At 31.8% G+C, this 22,295-nt stretch overlaps 2 protein-coding genes across 8 annotated transcripts; both read right to left on the bottom strand.

Moving 5' to 3' along the window:
• Positions 1-5,222: 5,222 nt before the first annotated feature.
• On the bottom strand, positions 5,223-10,491 carry LOC141700939 (putative F-box protein At1g33530). Of its 7 annotated transcripts, none has more exons than XM_074504597.1 (3): positions 9,017-10,491; positions 5,714-6,538; positions 5,223-5,594 (listed from the first exon to the last, which is right to left on the bottom strand). In XM_074504597.1, the coding sequence occupies exon 1, from the start codon at positions 10,344-10,346 to the stop codon at positions 9,108-9,110; it is 1,239 nt and encodes a 412-aa protein (XP_074360698.1). In that variant the 5' UTR covers positions 10,347-10,491; the 3' UTR covers positions 5,223-5,594; positions 5,714-6,538; positions 9,017-9,107. The 7 variants fall into 7 exon arrangements, with proteins under 7 accessions (XP_074360698.1, XP_074360699.1, XP_074360702.1 ...); XM_074504598.1 differs by having other exon boundaries at positions 5,709-6,538; XM_074504601.1 differs by lacking the exon at positions 5,714-6,538.
• Positions 10,492-18,270: 7,779 nt separating this feature from the next.
• Positions 18,271-19,021, bottom strand: LOC141700938 (protein FAR1-RELATED SEQUENCE 5-like). Its single transcript, XM_074504594.1, has 2 exons — positions 18,916-19,021; positions 18,271-18,827 (listed from the first exon to the last, which is right to left on the bottom strand). Exons 1-2 carry the CDS (start codon positions 19,019-19,021, stop codon positions 18,271-18,273), a joined length of 663 nt encoding a protein of 220 aa, XP_074360695.1.
• Positions 19,022-22,295: the final 3,274 nt, after the last annotated feature.

Raw genomic sequence — 22,295 nt, forward strand, 5'->3', positions numbered from 1 at the left:
GATAATACCACTTCAGGGGTATTTGCTTCTTCCGGAGCATGTGCCACTTCAGGGGCAATTTTCTTTATTTTTCTTTTTCGTGGTGCAACATCTTTTGCACCGACCGGTCTACCACGCTTCAGGCGTGGCTTTGATTCTGTAACCAGTTCTTTTGTATCTGATTTTTAAATTGGTATATCTATTATAGCTGGAGTATTTTCTGTAGGTATATGAGATTTAGTTATATTTCTAGAATCGTTAAATGCGTCAGGTAATTGGTATGCGATATTTTGCATATGAATAATTCTTTTAACTTCAAGTTCGCATTGACCGGTACGTGGATCTAGAAAATATAATCCTGATGCATTCCATGTTATGTTAGGATTAACTTTACTTGAATGTTTATCTCCCCTTAAGGGAGGAAACATAGACTCGTCAAAATGACAATCTGCATATCTTGCGGTAAAAGTCTCCGGTTAGCGGCTCCAGATATCTAATTATAGATGTGGAGTCAAAACTAACGTAGATACCTATTCTTCTTTGAGCTCCCATCTTCAATCTTTGTGGCGGAGCAATCGGTACATATACAGTACATCTGGAAATTCTGAAGTGAGAAATATTAGGAACTTGACCAAGTACCAGTTGTAGCGGAGAATGTTGGTTGTAAGAAGTTGGTCTTATCCTAATACAATATTAGCAGCATGAAGTATTGCGTGACCCCAAATAGATGTAGGTAATTTTGCTTTTAACAATATCGGTCTTGCAATAAGTTGGAGTCTTTTGATAAAGGGCTCAGCTAACCCATTTTGTGTATGTACATGAGGAACTGGGTGTTCAACTGAGATTCCTACAGACATGCAATAGTCGACAAAAGTTGCAAATGTGAATTCTCCGGCATTATCTAAACGAATTGACTTGATGCAATGATCTGGAAATTGAGCTCGTAATTTGATTATTTGGGCAAGTAATTTTGCAAAAGCATCATTATGAGTTGAGAGAAGACAAATATGAGACCATCTAGTTGAGGCATCGATTAATACCATGAAGTACCTAAATGGGCAAGATGATGGGTGTATTGGTCCACATATGTCGCCTTGGATCCTTTCTAGAAAAGTTGGGCTTTCAAGCTGAACTTTGATAGGGATGGTCGAGTAATCAGTTTTCCCAAAGAACATGCTGAACATGGAAGGTCATTGTTGGAAAGAACTTTAAAATCTTTAAGAGGATGACCAGAAGAATTCTCTATAATACGACGCATCATAGAGACGCTATGATGACGTAATCTTTCATGCCAAAGTGTAAAAGATTTTGGATCTATGAGTTTGGAAGCAATGACATTGTGCGACTCAATGGTTCTAATTTTCATCATATATAATCCTGAGGAAAATGAGTGAAACTTTTCTAAGATTTTCTTGTTGCTAGGATTAGCGGAAGTAATAAAAAGATATTCACTATTAGCCTCAGAGGTAGTTTCGATGTGAAAATTATTAAGTCGGATATCTTTAAAACTAAGAAGATTTCTAGTAGACTTACTAGAATATAATGCATTTGGAATGTGTATGTGGGTACCATTAGGTAGGACGAAACTAGCTTTTCCAAAACCTTCGATTATATTATATACGTCGGAAATCGTTCCGACTTGAGCTTCAGTTTTGGTTATTTGGGTAAAATATTTTTGGTTCTGTAGAATCGTATGAGTTGTACCACAATCAGCAATGCATATATCTTCACTCTTCAGAATCCATTCTGTATATAATTGAGAAACATAATTTTTTTGATAAGAACATAACACACTACATAGTTCAAACAAAATAAAGCACACAATACATACTACTATAGTAAATATATGAAACCAATCTTCAGCCTCCCATATGGGAGTTTCGCTAGATTCATTCGGACCATTAATGCTTATTCCTCCAGTTGTGATTCTCAGAAAATCATCTATGTTATTGTTGGCGAAATTTGTTTCTACCATTTTCTCTTTTAATTTTTGAGAAGATTGGTATAGCTTAACAAGATGATCTGGGGCATGACATACGTGTCCAGTGCTCATCCATGCCACATCTATAATAAACATTTTCAGTTTTTCCTCCTCGTGGTGCCTTTCTTTTACTACATGATTCAGATTGCCACTTTTGGTGACCAGAGTTGTTATATGGACGAAAATGTCTGTGGCTCCGACGTCGTCCACGGTACCGCCCTTGGCCCCGTCCACCTCTATACCCTTTTTCACGTACATTCTGCTGGAATGACATATTATTTACTTAGTTAATGGGGCAGATCCTGTTGGACGGGATTGATGATTCTTAATCACCAATTCATGATTCTGTTCAGTAACGAGGAGAGTTGATAGAAGATCCCCGAACTTAGTAAATTTGCGCTCCCTGTACATCTTTACTAAGTTGATATTGTTGGGGTGAAAAGTTGATAGTGTTTTATCGATTTTTCTTTTTTCCGTAACTTTTTCACCACACATGATAAGCCTAGAACTTATTTTGAACAAAGCAGAGTTATATGCTCGGACACTCTTAACAATCCTGAAGTCTTAAATTAGCCAATCATTTTCACTGCAGGTAGATAAACTAATTTCTGGTGATCAAACCTATCCTTTAGATTTTCCCATAAAATAAAGGGATCCTCGACTTCCAAGTACTCAGATTTTAAATCTTCATGCATGTGGTGTCGGAGAAAAATTATAGAGGTAAAGTTTTCTTCAGTCGTAGATTTATTTTCTGCCTTTATTGTATCACTTAATTTCTTTGAACCCAAATGCAACTTTACATCTTGTACCCATGATAAATAATTATCGCCAGAAATGTCCAAGGCAACGAAGGACAAGCTTGTAATATTTGTCATACTAAATCTGAATTAACACGAAAATATTAAATTTTAATTCATCAATGTAAATATTACATAAAATCCTAGTTAATCGGGTGCGTTAACAAGTACGCAATAATCAATGTATATATCATTATTATCATTAATAATATAAACATATCTATATATAAAATGACAAATGGGTTTTCACCCGCCATACGGACGTCTGCGGAGGCAGGTTATCTCCGATCAATAATAAATTAATGTGGACAATCCTGCATAAGTTAGTTAGGGGCAAAAAGTTATTATTCGATAGTCATGCAAATTATAAATTAAGGTTTTCACTATACTTCGGTATTACCCAAAATTAAATGGTACCGTAAAATAATAGACGGTGCTCTGACCATATATGTTTAAATTATTAGTAGAGAGTATAACCACGTCTACTTCGGTCATATATATTTAAATTATATGTAGAGGGTGTAACCGCGTCTACTCATATATATGTACATTTAAATTAAAAATATACCTTCTCAGTTTTGGCAGGGGTTCGTGCTGATAACGTGTTGTAATATACTAGCTTTAATAATATTAGAAGGGGCTACTAGATCTGAGAGGGAAAGAATGATAATCAGAGAGAGATAGATAGCATATATTAGGATGCTTGGTGCAAGTTTTACATTCACCAATGCCATGTACTTATAGACGCCAAGGTGAAGAACAAAAGCAATTAATGCATTATCAAAATTTCTACTCCTAAAATTTAGTCCTACTATTACATATTTGACCACATGGCTGACATTTTATTCGTTATCAAATCAGTGTTTGGTGCTGTACATCACTGGGGCTTGTAAATAGGCTCTTGTTATATTTTTTTGTATCTTAATATCATATGGTTTATCTTAGGGAAAATGAATTTTTTCGTCACCCAACTTATTGTGTGTTTAGAAACTTACCACTCAACTATAATTTTTTTTGTTTTACTCACTAATGTTAGGTTCAGATTTTTTTTAGTCACTAACGTTATGTTCAGATTTGATTATTAGTATTTTGTCAATTTTTTATTACATTATTAAAATATAGTGATAACTAGTAAAAAATGTCATATTTGTCTTATAAGAAAACTTATATGTGTCTGACTTTGCTAGATGCATATGGATGAGTCGTATAATATTTTGAATTATATACGTATGTTATCGAAAGAACGCATATTGTTTTAAACATCTGGTCAGAACAGATGTATATACATTGTAAATATATGCATAAAATCAGTTCATATACGTCTGTTACTTTTTAGGTGAGGTACTAAACTCAAAACCAAATTATTAGGAAGAGCCATCGCAATCTGTACTAAAATTATTGGAAAATAAAAAAATTAAAAATTCAATATAATCAAATTAGCAAACTGATCATAAAGTACTTATAAAAAATTAAAAAAAAATTACATGTCAATATTTTACCAAACAACACTTTCAAAATCAAAACTATAAACCCATTCATTCTAATAGAATTGTGAAACAAGTACATATATAAACACAAAAATTAATAATGTTGTAATAATGTGAATTTAGTTTTAAATCAAACAACTCCCACAGGTATTTATCTTACAAACATAGTTTATAACTTATTTTAAAGATTTTTTTGTATATAAAAATTTAAACGTTAAATTATTATTTAGAAGAAAAAAAATTAAAAATAATTCATGAAACTACATCTTTTAGGAGCCTAAAAATGCTTGTCAAACTCTCATCACCAAGGTAAACGTCTTGGAGACATATGAAGTACTATATATAAAGATATAGATATATATCAAATCATTAAAATATTACAAACTACCACTATATTTTAACTATATTTTAATAATGCTGTCAAAAATTGACATAATGCTAATAATTAAATCCGAACCTAACGTTAGTGACTAAAAACAAATACGAACCTAACATTAGTGAGTAAAAGAAAAAAATATAGTTGAATGGTAAATTCCTAAAAACACGATTAGTTGAGTGACGGAAAAATTCATTTTCCCTTATCTTAATATCATACAGTAGATAAGATACGATTCACTTCTTTTTCTTTAAATCAAACTCAATATATAAAATAAATAAAATTTGATTCACTTCACTTTTATTACAAAGAAAGTTACAGCTTTTTTTAATATAAATGCAGGCTACAGTCTTTTTTGTTTCACTCACACACAAAACAGAGCTTCAGCTCTTTTAATTGTTTTTCTCTCCCTCTGGTTTTTAAGAGGTGAATTTTTTTATACTGTTTGGAAGAGATACAATATGATACCCACCTTTGCCAATATCTAGATCATGTTCTCTAATTACAAGTTCTCTAATTACAAGAGATGCAATGTATTACATGGTTAATGCAATATTATAGAACGAAAAATTACAGTTATCTTGCATGTACTTGTTTTTCAGTGCAGTAATACTTATGTGATTTATTTAATCATTGTGTTCAAACTGAATTTGAAAGAAAATTTGGGTTCTACAACAGGATTAAGAATAGAAATATAAGCATTATGTCAAAAAAAAGAAGAGAACGTAAACAAATAAAATTAACAATATACGTCTGTCTTCTTTAGAGATACGTCATTTGTCCATAAAAGGCCTAATACTTCCTCCGACTATCCGAGAAATAAAAAACAAAAAAGAATCATAAGTCTATTCAGACAGCAAAAGTCTTCATACAAGTTAACATCTTCCAAAATTAGCTCTAAAACAAGGCTTGCTTAACTCATCCAGAAAACAGCAACCTCTCATGCAGTCATGCTAAACCAAGGCCTCTTACAGCTGCGAAGAGAAATATAAAGATTCATAGGTATGAGTGACTAACAAATTAATACATCCCTCTCTTTAGAAAACACCTCAAAGTTAGAGCATCCGGGGATCTACATAATGCAGGACCTTACAATGTTCTCGTTCTGAGGAATCTCTATATGAATGATGAATCACTCGGCATTGCCTTCAAATCTGATTTATCTAGCCCCTGAGTCGTGATAAATTACTCTGGCTCATAATGCAAATAGTTAGGTCACTAAAACATCAAGAGGCGAATCTCTTCAAGGTGAACACACTACTGTATCTCTTCTTCAGCTCAATATAGACAAAAGTATGCCCCAAAGTATACTTTACTCCAAGGACTCTCAATTTTGACAGCGACAGACAAATAGTTGCAAGTACATGAAACTCAAGGCAATTTTGATGAGTTGTGGATTTAGTGATGGTGGGAATTAAAGAAGAGCTAAGAAACCCTCACCCTGTGTATGGTAAGGACCTGTGCTTAAGAAAAATATAACGAGTATTAAACGTCAAGCTCCTAAGCATTGAATATTTTCCGGCAGCTGAATGATGGTACAACACTGTTAGTCATAATGATAATAGTCAAACATATGTTCAAGCTAGATTAAAGCGAAAATAAAGAACAAATATAATTAACATCAAGTATGATGATATAGTTTTAGATTAGTTTTGTACTCCAGCTTCAAGGTCCTGAAGCTCCTCTATCAGAATTTCCAGAATAAAAAATCAAGATAACCACACCAAAGAATCAATACAAAGGCTTAACTATAGAAGCCATTGCTGATCTGCAATTCACAGACTTCAGGTTACTTTGTGGTGATCCAATAGTGAAGACCTTGTTCCAAACCCCAAATTTCTCATGCAAAATATATACTTCCATTGATGTTTTTGGAGACTCTGATCTATACACCATGATAGCAAGACAATCCTTGAAACTGGCAAAATTACAATTCTGTATGATTAGCACAACGGCACAAAAAGTCGATTCACTAGTTATCCCAAATTCAACTAAGCAACCGAGGAGAACTTCCTCTGAGGATTTAAAAAATTAGACAGAGAATCATTAGTCTATTCAAACCTGTTTAGTAAAAAAAAATCTGTTCAAACCTAATCCTTTGAAGCCCTTAACCTTCTTTTCAAGTTTAAAGCATAAAAAATCTTTTAAAATCAGGTGCAGAATCAGCAGAATTCCCTACACAAATTAACACATTCCAACATCAGCTCTTTACACAAGTTAACATCTTCCAAATTTAGCTCTCTCCGCTTCGAATAATCCTAAGCTTCAAAACAAGGGTTGCTTAATTCATCCAGTAAAGAGGAAACTCTCATGCTGAACCAAAACCTCTCAAGGTGCAAAGAGAAATAGAAGGATTCTGAGATCTGAGTGTATGACAAATTAACACGTCCCTCTGCTGAGCAAACAGCTCAAGATTAATACATCTAGCCCTCAGGGGTAGTTTATACAGGACCTTACAATGTTCTTGTTCGGAGGAATGTCCATATGAATCACATGGCATTGCCTTGATATTGATTCAAGCATCATTGATGAAGCTACTTAGGAAGTTAAAGAGAATGAACTCCTTCAACTTAATTTCTGCACTTCCAGTCAGACCTTTGAAGGGATTGCTCAATCTTCATGGGAACTGAATTTTAGAAACAGAAGTACATCTGTAATTATCTATTCCTTGAGTCACGATAAGGAAGTCTGCTTCATATATAAATACAGCCTTTTCAGTTAGATGAAAGAAATGTGCTGCTTTAGGGATTCTTGTGTCAAATTAAGAAAAAAACCTTCATCTTAGAAATTGCCGACTTAAACATATAATTGTGGTACAGTTTGAGATGGATGGATGATACACAATTCAAATAGTTATGAAGGTGAACAAACTACTGTATCTCTCCTTATACTTAATATAGACAAAGGACTTTTCCAGGAAAACGGTTAACAAGTACATGAAACTAAATGCAATTTTGATGAGTTGTGGATTTCGTGATAGCTTGTGATGTGATATTATAAATTAAAGACGGGCTAAGAAACCCTATGCCTGATGAGGACTTGTGCTTAAGATATAAATAACAAGTATTTGCAGTCAAGCTTCTAAGCATTAAATAGTTTCTAGCAGCTAAATGATGGTGCAACATTGCCTATCATACGTATCTACAAACCACTACATAAAAATGAAATCGGTCAGTTCCAAGCTTTAGGTATGTGCAATTGGGACTAATCTCAGGAATTAAGAAGAGAAATTAGCACATAATGACTTTTGATTTGATTTCAACTAGGCAAAATAGAGAAGAAACAATTAATAATACTGAGTAAGCATATAAAGCTAAACTGTAAATACGTTGCAGGTTGTAGCTTAATTTGGTTCCTTTGCAGTGTTAGAGAGGATAAGTTAAGGATACATCTCATCCTTCATGTATTCCTTGTCTAAAAGATACCATGGAATTTTAAAATTCAAGTGCAACAAACAACTCAAGTTTAATACATCCCCGGATCCAGGTCTCAGAGGTAATTATTAGAGGACCTTCCAATGTCCTTGTTCTGAGAAATGTCTATATGAATTACACAGCAGTTCCTCGGTCTCCGATTAATGAATCGTTGATAAAGCTACTTTGAAAGATAAAGAGCATGCACTCCTTCAACTCAATTTCAGGACTTCCAGTTGGACTAATGAAGGGATTGCTCAAATTTTTTGGGAACTATAAGCGCGAATTTTACACAACTTGCATCTTCATTCAGAGAAGATGGGACTACTAAGAATTACATGTGATCATTCACTTGTAGCACACAACACCAAAAGATTTGTCGATTTTTTTTATCAAATACGCAGTGTGTCGACATCGGTATATAATATTTGATAAGTACTTTATAAGAATTACACATAGTGAAATGTAGGACTTTTTATATCAAATTTTAAAAAATTACCTGAACCGAACAAGCTTAACTTGCCATTATTGATAAGCATCTCTTGCAAGGTTTATTAATAGTTTCAAAATAATCATATCAACCATAGAATTTGTAAAGCTTTCAAATACTTTAAAAACTTTACTCGAGAAAAGTATGAGTTCAAATAGATAATTACTGAATCGTGCAAAATACAAAGATCATAAAAATAAGAAGTGTGGTTGATGTTACACTTGATTACGGTTATAAAGCTACGTCATAACAATTTTAATCACATGTAGTTCAATCCAAGCAATAATAGTCATAATAAAAGAACAAATATAATTAACACCATGTATGATAATATAATTTCATTAAAGTTCATTACTAAAGTCCTGTTTTAAAGGTCTTTTACAGAATTGCCATACGCAAAATCAAGATAATCATTCCCAAGAATCAAGGCAAATGCTTAACCATAGAATCCCTGCTCATAATAATTCATGAACTTCACAAATAAAGAGCATACCTCTTAATTAGGTAAAAGTTTCACAAATAGTCCATTCTTTATTCTTCAAGATGGTCTTGCATTGCACCCGCTTCATTAATCAACCTTGATGTTAAACCACGACTTCTTCAATGGTTCTACTTTGCACCCGCTCCATTCCTTCAAGGAAAACGAAACTAGCTGTATAACTGAAACACTCTAATACCTCACACTGATTACTACTACCCAGAAAACCCTTAACTTCATCACTTTGGAGATCATAGCAGAAAACTTTGTCTATAACTTGTATTACAATTTCATCACCAAACTTAAAACCTTGTAACAATGACCCAATATTCAGGTTACTTTGTGGTGATCCAATAGTGAAGACCTTGTTCCAAACCCCAGATTTCTCATGCAAAATATATATCTCAACTGCTGTTTTGGGAGACTCTGATCTATACACCATGATAGCAAGACAATCCTTGAAATTGGCAAAATTATAATTCTGTCCGCGAACTAGGGCATAGTCAATTTCTGGTAATGACCTAAACTTTTGAGTTTGAACCTCAAACTTTATAATAGCAGTGTATTTACGCCTCATTTTAGGCAAAAATCTAGAATAGCACCAGTATGGGCATTCGTTCACGATGGTAGTGGGTGTAATCTGCTCTATTCCAGATGCAGATTCAAATACACGTGAAGGAAACACAAATTTTGGAACAACTAGTTTAGTCCAGGAATTCGAATTAGAAGAGTAAACAACGCCTTGCCTAAAACTTGAAAAAATATAGCACACAATCACCTGATAATTGTTTTCCATGCAATCCCAACAAAATCCAATTAGGTATCGATATCTTGGCCAAGAGCGATTATCAACATTCGGGACATACTCTCGTGGAATAGTGAATGATCTATATCTACCAATTATTGGATTCCATAAAAAAAATTCATTGTGATGGACTAGACAAAGTAACCCATTAATGGAACCAACCAATCTTGAGTTGCAGAGAGCATGGACTTTGGGCCTAGGAGGGTGAATCATAGTTTCTTTATAACGAGAGAGAAGACTGAAACCGAAAGATTTGCGAGCTACAAGACAATCTCGGTAAACAGAATTTTTATTGAGAGTGTTTCTAAAATGAGCTTGTACAAAATTAGGTGTGAAAAAGAGAGATTCCCATGACTTACAAACACATCGCACCCTGAGTAAATCTTCTACCGGCAATCTCACGAGTATCTCCTCATTCATTATCTCTTCCGGAAGCTCCGTTGTTCTTCTAACATTTGTGCAGCTTGGCAGATGCATCAATTTGGCTTTCTTTTTCAATGGTTCTGTTGTATCATAGCCGCCGATTAAAAAGGATTCCATGATTTCAGAATATATAATAATCAATTGAGATCGATCTCTTTGCAAAAGTTATATATATATAGGACACAAACCTAGTTGTTCTATGTTGGATTGGATTGTCTGAAATCATATCAGTTCCAATTCGATTCAGGTTAGTATTTAACAAATTTAGTAATTAACCAAAAAACAAACAGGAAAATATATACACTTGTTAATTTTGAAAGGATAGATATTTCCTAATATTTGTATCTATATTTTTTATATGAATGATAATTTAACATTACAAAAGTGATAATATATAATATTTTATAGAGTTTTTTATGACTATATCCCACCTTAAATTTTGTTTATAAATATATCTCATTTATCATTTTATTTATATATATATCCTATTTTTAAATTTTGTAACAGTTTTAGGTTAATCATTGTTAATTTTATTATTTTACTTTTTTATAAAACACATGTAACCCCACCTTTATTGAGAGTGCTTTTAAAATGAGCTTGTACAAAATCGGGTGCGAAAAAGAAAGATTTCCATGACTTAAAAACACATGGCAACCCAAGTAAGTGCCCTTTTTGAAAATTTTTGACGGTGCTACCACTTATAAGTTATTTATTCATTTTAAGTGATAAGTTATTTTTTTTGCCAAGATGTCATAAGTTATTTATGACATACTATTTTGTTGAGACAGTTTATATTGGAGTGGGATTCTTTTGTTGACACAGGTATGCCTATTGTTACACAAGGGGCTTATGTACCGATGACAAAGTATATGTACTGGTATAGGAGGGTGAGTAAATTGAAGATAGCACCGTTTGTAGCTGAGCATGCCACTAAGATACGGCCTCGTGATTGGTATAACCAGCAGAATATGGTTGATGCGGTATATTTTATAACTCTTCCTTAACTCTTGCAATTTTACCCCTTAAATTGATTAAATCTTGCATTTTTAGGAATAAAATGCCTAATAATTTCATATTTAGGACTTAAAAAAAGAATTAATGCATTTTACCCCTTGAATTGGTTAAATCTTGCATTTTTAGGAATAAAATGCCTAATTATTTCATATTTAGGACTTAAAAAAAGAATTAATGCATTTTACCCTTTGATTGATTAAATCTTGCATTTTTAGGAATAAAATGCCTAATTATTTATCATTTTTTTATATTTTAGTTAGAGAGTGCTATGAGGTTGGCTCAGGTGGTACACAGTCATGATGTTGGAGACTGGTTTTATGAGGCGGTTCCTGATTTTTTGACTCGATATGATCGAGTCATGACCGAGTGGAGGGGTCATTTGGTTGATAGACCCTCCTTTAAAAAACCTGACCATGGCACTGTATCTCATAAACGTGCACGCGAGGTAGTATTATTTATTTGTCAGAAATTTCACAATAAACTTGTTTACAATTTATAATGTATTGAAATGTTGTAAATGTTACCGCAGGCTGAGACTAGTGATGCACAGTCTTCCGAGGACCCACTTCATGTCTCCCAGAAACGCTTACGCCAGGTACTCCTTGATAAACTTCTTAAATAATGCATTGATATGGTACTCTCTTCTTAAATAATGCATTGATATGTATTAACATGTTATTGTAGGGTGAGACTGTTGATGTTCATACTACCCATCATGTCGGTAGTACAACACCTCCACCCTCCCAGCAGACCCCTCATACCTCGGCTCCCCCTCCCACATCTGTTCCACCTCCTACATCCTCTACCCCTCCTACATTTGTTCCACCTCCAACATCCTCTCCCATTTCTACCTCTGTTCCAGTCGGTGTTGAGGTAGTGTATTAATTTGGTTCTTTAAAACTGCATTTGTGCATTGTGTGCATTGTGTGTGATTATTATTTTTTATTATTTTAGGAGGTTGAGACCGGTACTCCTCTAACACAGCTGACCACTCCTGTCACTCATCCTCCCGGCGTTCAGGTACTAATCAGTATATTTAATCACAACCACCACTTAGTTAGTATTTCTTATATGGGACTAAATTGTTTTGCTGATTCATATTTACTGCAGATTGATAGTGCTACACCTGCTTCTGCTACACCATCTCTCCCGATTGCTTTTCATCCTGTTGATATGGAGGTATCATTTATTTCTCAGTGTTGAGTTAAAATTCATCATGTATAACTACTCTTGAATGGTTGCATGATGTTTGTTGATTTAATTGCAGCTTGCTAGTGGTACTCCTGTTACACGAGGATTTGTTGATTTTCGGGGTAATGTTACAAGTGTTCCTGCTAAGTTAGCCTCCATATTCGAGTTACAATTTAAAAGAATTAATGCATTTTGACATATTTAGTTACTCCTGTTACATGTGTTCATTGTTTTGACATGTATTTGCAGATCGACAGAAGTGAAGACTTTTATAAAGATAAGGAGAGGCGCGGTGGTGAGGACAGACGGGGTGATTTGACTAGGCCAATTAAGAACCGAAAGATAGACTGGATTTTTACACATTGGTGGGCTGGTGATCTGCCATATGTTTTTAAAAGGCACACAGATATTACCATGTTCCTCAGTAAGAAGCAAGTGCAGACCCTGGCACCCAGGAATGAATTGGAGGATGATGTTGTCAATGCTTATATGGAGTTGGTAAGACTTCGAGAAAGGTATATGTGGCAAAACGGGGATCTACATTCGCCTGCAAAGAGGTTTTTCATTGCTCCTAGTTTCCTCATGTTCCAGACAAAATATGTTAGCACAAATCTGAATATACTAACATCTAATACCTACCTCTCTTTAATTACAAATGTCTATTATTTCTTGAATTGTGTTGTTACTGACGTCTATTTTACAGATGGATCCATATAAGAAGACATGAGAGGAGCTTGTTGAACAGATTGACTTCTTTAAGACCTACCATAGGCAATTTCAAGGGTCAGATATCCAGTTATGTGATTATGCTTTATTTTCTACATGCACTGGAGGTCATTGGATCATGTTTATTGTGGACCTGAACAAGATGAAACTTCTATTAGTTGATCCACTTCGTGAGGATGGGCCCTTCTGTAATTTCAAGATGCTTTACTCCGTCCAGTATTACTTCATGGTAACCTCTAATCTTTGCATAATAAAGACTTATAGAAAAGAATTCATATTTTTTAGACCTTAATTTGATTTATTATTTACATGTTTAGGATAAAATGCATAATAAAGACTTATAGAAAAGAATTCATGTCTTTTAGCCCTTAATTTGATTTATTATTTGCATATTTAGGATAAAATGCATAATAAAGACTTATAGAAAAGAATTCATGTCTTTTAGACCTTAATTTGATTTATTATTTGCATATTTAGGATAAAATGCATAATAAAGACTTATAGAAAAGAATTCATGTCTTTTAGACCTTAATTTTATTTATTACTTGCATATTTAGGATAAAATGCATAATAAAGACTTATAGAAAAGAATTCATGTCTTTTAGCCCTTAATTTGATTTATTATTTGCATATTTAGGATAAAATGCATAATAAAGACTTATAGAAAAGAATTCATGTCTTTTAGACCTTAATTTGATTTATTATTTGCATATTTAGGATAAAATACATAATAAAGACTTATAGAAAAGAATTCATGTCTTTTAGCCCTTAATTTTATTTATTACTTACATATTTAGGATAAAATGCATAATAAAGACTTATAGAAAAGAATTCATGTCTTTTAGACCTTAATTTGATTTATTATTTGCATATTTAGGATAAAATGCATAATAAAGACTTATAGAAAAGAATTCATGTCTTTTAGCCCTTAATTTTATTTATTACTTGCATATTTAGGATAAAATGCATAATAAAGACTTATAGAAAAGAATTCATGTCTTTTAGACCCTAATTTGATTTATTATTTGCATATTTAGGATAAAATGCATAATAAAGACTTATAGAAAAGAATTCATGTCTTTTAGACCTTAATTTGATTTATTATTTGCATATTTAGGATAAAATACATAATAAAGACTTATAGAAAAGAATTCATGTCTTTTAGCCCTTAATTTTATTTATTACTTGCATATTTAGGATAAAATGCATAATAAAGACTTATAGAAAAGAATTCATGTCTTTTAGACCTTAATTTGATTTATTATTTGCATATTTAGGATAAAATGCATAATAAAGACTTATAGAAAAGAATTCATGTCTTTTAGCCCTTAATTTTATTTATTACTTGCATATTTAGGATAAAATGCATAATAAATACTTATAGAAAAGAATTCATGTCTTTTAGCCCTTAATTTGATTTATTATTTGCATATTTAGGATAAAATGCATAATAAAGACTTATAGAAAAGAATTCATGTCTTTTAGCCCTTAATTTTATTTATTACTTGCATATTTAGGATAAAATGCATAATAAAGACTTATAGAAAAGAATTCATGTCTTTTAGCCCTTAATTTTATTTATTACTTGCATATTTAGGATAAAATGCATAATAAAGACTTATAGAAAAGAATTCATGTCTTTTAGACCTTAATTTGATTTATTATTTGCATATTTAGGATAAAATGCATAATAAAGACTTATAGAAAAGAATTCATGTCTTTTAGCCCTTAATTTTTTTATTACTTGCATATTTAGGATAAAATGCATAATAAAGACTTATAGAAAAGAATTCATGTCTTTTAGACCTTAATTTGATTTATTATTTGCATATTTAGGATAAAATGCATAATAAAGACTTATAGAAAAGAATTCATGTCTTTTAGACCTTAATTTGATTTATTATTTGCATATTTAGGATAAAATGCATAATAAAGACTTATAGAAAAGAATTCATGTCTTTTAGACCTTAATTTGATTTATTATTTGCATATTTAGGATAAAATGCATAATAAAGACTTATAGAAAAGAATTCATGTCTTTTAGACCTTAATTTGATTTTTTATTTGCATATTTAGGATAAAATGCATAATAAAGACTTATAGAAAAGAATTCATGTCTTTTAGACCTTAATTTGATTTATTATTTGCATATTTAGGATAAAATGCATAATAAAGGCTTATAGAAAAGAATTCATGCTTAATTATTTCATATTTGTTACTAATTATTTGAAATTGTAGGAGAAAGTCCTCCCGTGCTGGCTATATTACTTGGACCCCCAGAGATTTACAAAGAAATTCATGAAGATGGCTATAGTTACGGCTCGGCCGAAGCAAGATACTGGAGTTGACTGCGGCGTCTATGTATGCAAGTATGTGGATGTCATTCTTAATGGGATTAGATTGGAGCACGCTGTCTGGCATCCATATGATGATGTAGAGACATTTCGTTATCGCATTACTTGGGAATTGCGTAGGGGCGTGCTCGTCATCTTTCAGCATGGGGATTGACCCAAAGAAATTTGGGTTTATGATTTATTTCTTAAATTTAGAAGATTTATTGGACTTGTATTTGTATACTTATGTTGGTTCTTGTAGTAGTTTATCGATTGTTCATGTTGGTATGAACTTATTTAGAATGGTTAAATTGTTCGTATGGATTTGGGTTGCATTTTTTATTTGGATTTGGTTTGGATTTTTGATTTGGTTAGATTTTGAATGTTAGAATATATGGTTAGAATGTTTATCATTTTCGATGAGGATTGGTGTTTGATTTGTTGGATTGGTTAATTTGGATTGGTGTTTGATTTGTTGGAATGGTTATGTATTTTTATTCTTGAGTTTGTAGCGTAAAAACAGGGACATGAAAACTAGGAATTGCAGAAAACTGCAGAAAACTGCAGGCTGCAGAAACAGCAAAATTTGCAGTCTGCAGATTTCAGTACCCTTCCGCAATGATTCATTGCGGAAGCTTGAAACTTCTGCAAAAATCACACTTTGGTCACCTTGTTTCATTTTTTTATAATTTGGTCACTACATATGAATAAATTCGAATTAAATAATAAAAACTCTTACAATTATTGCAAAAAATGTCTGAAATACTGAAAATTTTAAACAATAATTTCTGTATTTTTTTCACCATTTCTCATTTTTTTTCCATTTTATTTTGATTTTTTTTTGAATAATATGTAATAATTCGAATTAAAAATAAAGAAAAAAAATAAAAAAATGGACTTTTCTTAAAAATTAATCAAAAATTAGAGGAGACGCTGGAATTATCAAAAAATAGTGGCACTAATTTTTTTCACCATTTCTGACTTTTTTCCTTTTTTTTAATTTTTTTCCTTTAATAATATGTAGTAATTCGAATTAAAAAAAATGGAATTTTCTTAAAAATTAATCAAAAATTAGAGGAGAAACTGAAATTATCAAAAAATAGTGTCACTAATTTTTTTCCACCATTTTTCTTTTTTTTTGATTTTTTTCCTTTAATTGTATTAATTTGAATTAAAAATAAAGAAAAAAATATAAAAATGGACTTTTATTAAAAATTAATCAAAAATTAGAGGAGACACTGAAATTATCAAAAAATAGTGTCACTAATTTTTTTTCACCATTTTTTTTTTGATTTTTTTCCTTTGATTGTATTAATTTGAATTAAAAATAAAGAAAAAAAATATAAAAATGGACTTTTATTAAAAAATAATCAAAAATTAGAGGAGAGACTGAAATTATCAAAAAATATTGTCACTAATTTTTTTTCACCATTTCTGACTTTTTCCATTTAATTTTAAATTTTTTAAAAATTTAAAATTGAATTAATTCCTTAAAAATTCGAAGCTAAGGAAAAACAGGGGAAAACAGGGGAAACAGGGGACCTTCCGCAATGAATCATTGCGGAAGGAAAAGCATTCCGCAATGAATCATTGCGGAAGTAGGTATTACTCCCCTGTTTTTTCAGCTATTAATTTTTTAAAATTTGTACTTATAAAAAAAGTAAATTATAGCTCCAATACATACCAAATAATATTTAAAAGCCAAATTCAAATATGACATTCTAAATTCAAATATTACATTCCATTAATTTAAATTTCTACATTCAAATAGAATTAAATCATTTAATATTTCTATTTGAATTTTTAAGACAACGCCTCCTATCATGTCTGGCCACACCACAAAAACCGCAATAACGGATTTTTTCAGTTGACGTCTCAATACCACTTTTAGACCTTCCTGAATTTTTCTTTGTTGTTGACGTCTCAATGCCACTTTTATACCTTGCCGAATCCTTCTTTCTTCCCTTTGTTTGTGACATTGGAGGATTGAATATTGGATCATGTTCATCGTAAACTTGGAACTCCTCCTCCATTCTTGAATTATTTTCTTCTTCACGAAACTTTTCAATCACGTAACATTTTCCTTTCTCAATCAAATCCATGACGTAATTGTATCGTGGTTTTGAACAACTTCCAAGAGCACCCAAACCTTGAAAAGATTTACACAAAGCACTATACCTTGCCGTTGTTAAATCACCAATATCAACAAGAACGGGAGGATTATAAGGCGAAAAACCATCAATTTTATTTGCGCTCGCCGTCCATCTTGATTTGATAAAAATTGTTGGTATCATAGTTTTTTGTTTCTTGTCAAGATAGCGTAGGATATGTTTGCAAAGCATCCCGGAATGTTCAAATTTTTTACATTCACAATCAATATTTCCTTCCAAAGAAACCATTACCCGATACCTTCTTCTAAGATTCTCCGGCACATTATACTTCTCAACTAAATACAACTTCCACATGTAATTGGAACCATCTTTGCAACTATTTACCACATAAGATGTGCTTTTTCTAAGCTCATTTTGAAATTGCCTAAACATTTCTTTTGTGTAAATAGAAGAAGCATGATTTTCCAAGGGGGAATTAAATATCAATCTCCTTTCCTTATACTCGGTCTCGTAGTCGGCTTTAACCTCATTAAGAATTTGTGTTTCCAAAGCCTTTTGTGAATTCTCAATGAATTCTTTCAACCCGGTTGAAGCTTTCACATACTCGTCAAAAAATGAATTCATGGACTCGCTTCTTGAGGTGGTGGTCATACCGGCGGAGAAATGTTATTTTGTGTAAGCACGAATCCATTTATCTTTTATGGCATACATATCGTTTAGCCAAACATGATCCTCGAGTCCATACTTATCAACCAAAACCTCCCACTTACCAACAAATTCCGTGGGTGACAACGACTTGTACAAACAATCATTAAAATCCCCTTTAAATTCTGGATATTGTGTGTACAAAGCCGACAATTTTTCGGGAAATTTATTACTTATGTGCCACGAACATAATATGTGCTTGGTATCCGGCAAAATCTCGGCAATAGCATTTCCCAATGCTATATCTTGATCCGTAATAATAGTGAGGGGAGGTTTGTTTCCGACGGCTTCCAACCATGTCTTCAAAACCCATTTATATGAAATCTCCGTCTCATCCCGCATGAGTGCAAACCCGAACAAGATATTTTGGTAATGGTGATTGACCCCGGTTATTGGTATAAACGGCATACAATACCTATTGGTCCTATCTGTGGAGTCAAATGAAACAACATCTCCAAAATTCGTGTATGCGTTCAATGATCGATGATCAACCCAAACCAAACCTCTAACTCTATTTTCTTCATCCAAATCAACTCGATAGAAAAAGTTTCCAAAACTTTTTTTTTTTCAATTGTCGTAGCAATGCCATCCCACTCCCCGCATCACCGGAATCGAACACCCATCGTCGAATATCACGAATTACGTTACGAACATCTTGATTAGAAAATCCAAGTTTTTCCACACCACCCCATGTTTCACCAAGAAATCTCATCGCTTTAGCGGTTTCAATGCCCGATTTATTAAATAACTCAAGCAATGCTCGGGTAACCGGATCTATATTTTTGGACCTTTGCATGAATTGTACTTTATCTGAGGTTACCATATCATGATTATGCTCTAATTTAACCAAAGTTACTTCTCATTTATCATTTTTAACTCTATGAGTGACACACATTCGAGCACTACAATTTGTTCTCAGAATTACATCTCTAATCCTTCTTTTTTCCTTTCTTTCATCATCAACATCCAATTTCGTACTAGAACCTAGTCTTCCACCCTTATGACAAATATACAAACGAGAGGAGATACTATTACCCCGTGAATGTCTATGAGTACTCCTAATAATAATCTCAAATCCAACACTTCTATCATAATCTCTATAAAAAATTTCGGCTTCATCCAAAGTGTTAAAAAACATACCAACGCAAGGCACAACACTATTCATATTTGATTTTGAAAAACCGTAACCTTTTTTGTCAAAACTCATATCATCATTTTCATCATCATCATCAATATCATCATCACTTATATTCATTTTCTTTTCTCTACAAAAATCATCATCATTCATTTTTCCTTTTCCCTTACAATCTCCCTCTTCTTTTTTATGATATTTCTCTTTTTCCATATACTCAATATCATCATCATCATCATCCATATTCTTTTTTTCCATATACTCAATATCATCATCATCCATATCCAATTTTTTCTTACATTTATAATTATCAACATCAATCAATTCATTAACATCATCTACAATAAGTTTACGATAAACCAGATTTTTCCCAACGGGTGTAAAATAATCAAAATCGTCATGCTCACTAGATGAACTTGAATAATTAAATAAATGAGATGCCATAGTAAAAAAAAACTAACCTCTTTTTGGCTCCAATTTGAAAAATGATAGAGAAAAATGGTGAAATTGGGTTTATAAAGTAAAAAACGAAGCTGGTAAGGTAAATTTAATGCACACTTCCGCAATGAATCATTGCGGAAGGTGTATTTAATGCTTCAGCCAACCCACGCGCTAAAACGCGCATAAATTGTCAAAACATTAGTTCCTTCCGCAATGATACCAACCCACGCGCTAAAACGCGCATAAATTGTCAAAACATTAGTTCCTTCCGCAAAAAGCTTACGCTATGATTCATTGTGGATGCAGTTTTGATAATTGTTTATTTTTTGTTTTTTTTTGGTGAAGAAAATAATTAGTAAAAAAATTTAAAATTCATAATAACATTCATGTTACTTGTCAATATTACATAAATTTTTTATGTCAAAAAATTATTGTTTTTTTTGATTATTATTGTATATTTTGCCTTTTTATAAAAATAATACATTAAATATTTAAAAAAATTGTCTAAACATATAATACTTAATTTTAATTTGTTTTTTATAATATAGGTATGTGAAAAAATAAATAAATATTATTTTGTTGAGAACATATATTAAGCACTTGATAAGTATGAATGAAGTACAATGTCTATTAGTAAGTTGTATCATTTCATTTTAAATTTCTAATATTGAATGTTTCATGTTATCTTCAACATTTAAATCTCCATTATTAAATTTGATGATAAATAAATTTGAATTTATAGTTTTATGTTTGATTTTTATATTTTTAAAAATTAAGTACTTAATAAAATTTAAGAAAGAGATTTATATTGAATTAAACATTGAATAAAATTTAAAATAAAAAAGAACCACTTCCCTTACTTACCATCATATTAGTTCGAGGGACGTATACCCGGTAATCAGGTATTATAAATTATTAAACAACATCATATTACAACATTTCAATACATTATAAATTGTAAACAAGTTTATTGTGAAATTTCTGACAAATAAATAATACTACCTCGCGTGCACGTTTATGAGATACAGTGCCATGGTCAGGTTTTTTAAAGGAGGGTCTATCAACCAAATGACCCCTCCACTCGGTCATGACTCGATCATATCGAGTCAAAAATCAGGAACCGCCTCATAAAACCAGTCTCCAACATCATGACTGTGTACCACCTGAGCCAACCTCATAGCACTCTCCAACTAAAATATAAAAAAATGATAAATAATTAGGCATTTTATTCCTAAAAATGCAAGATTTAATCAATCAAAGGGGTAAAATGCATTAATTCTTTTTTTAAGTCCTAAATATGAAATAATTAGGCATTTTATTCCTAAAAATGCAAGATTTAACCAATTCAAGGGGTAAAATGCATTAATTCTTTTTTTAAGTCCTAAATATGAAATTATTAGGCATTTTATTCCTAAAAATGCAAGATTTAATCAATTTAAGGGGTAAAATTGCAAGAGTTAAGGAAGAGTTATAAAATATACTGCATCAACCATATTCTGTTGGTTATACCAATCACGAGGCTGTATCTTAGTGGCATGCTCAGCTACAAACGGTGCTATCTTCAATTTACTCACCCTCCTATACCAGAAAGCTATTGTAAGAGGTAAAAAAATTCTGATTTAAATCTGATTGTATATGATAGCATTATAAAATAATGTTTTCTGAGATTATGATGTATAATTAGTATGAGGTTATAGAGATGATTTCATTTAAAATAATGAATTTGATTTTGTCTATTGCTTACTACATGCAAAAAATAACCATATTAATTAATACGAAAATGCATGCACCTTCCCTCGCCTTCCATCTTTAGGGTTGTGTAGATATATAAACGATCCATAATAATAACCCCCAGAGATTGGTATCAGAGCTAGTAATAGGCGGGAAATGAACAGTAAAACACTGTAGCAAAAGTAGCCGTGAATAGTAAACAGTGAATAGTAACTAATGAATAGTAAAAGGTACATGAATAGTAAAAAGGAAATAAAATTTGATGGTTAAATGAGACCTCCAACAAGAATAAATAGAGAAAGGAATAAAAGATATAAATCTAAAATAATAGCAACTCTATTAATTTTATTTATGGTAGAAAACAAAGTAACACAACAGATGTGTAAGAAAATTTTATACAGACAATTAATCTGACTTATGGAAGATTTAAGGATACGATCAATTCAGTATATAGGCTAATAAATCAACATATTGAAAGTTGTAAGATAAGCATGCAAATAATAAATGAAAAATTAGATATTATAGCTATATTACAAACAATGTTGGAAGAAAGAGATGAAAAAATTAGGAGACTAGAGGAAGAAAAACTTTTATTAAAATGAGAAAAATTTATTAAAGAAACTAATTTAGAAATCGAAATAAAAGACTTAAAAGAAGTATTAACTGAACAATATAGATTAAT

Source organism: Apium graveolens, unplaced genomic scaffold (assembly GCF_009905375.1).
Source record: "Apium graveolens cultivar Ventura unplaced genomic scaffold, ASM990537v1 ctg3109, whole genome shotgun sequence".
Classification (NCBI taxonomy): Eukaryota; Viridiplantae; Streptophyta; class Magnoliopsida; order Apiales; family Apiaceae; genus Apium; species Apium graveolens.

Bases quoted from the DNA above. Each gene is read 5' to 3' on its own strand.
- LOC141700939 (XM_074504601.1), bottom strand. From the start codon at position 10,346: ATGGAATCCTTTTTAATCGGCGGCTATGATACAACAGAACCATTGAAA.
- LOC141700938 (XM_074504594.1), bottom strand. From the start codon at position 19,021: ATGAGATTTCTTGGTGAAACATGGGGTGGTGTGGAAAAACTTGGATTT. The intron at 18,828-18,915 runs GTGATGCGGGGA...ATTTGGATGAAG, and splicing joins ACGATGGGTGTTCGATTCCG to AAAATAGAGTTAGAGGTTTG.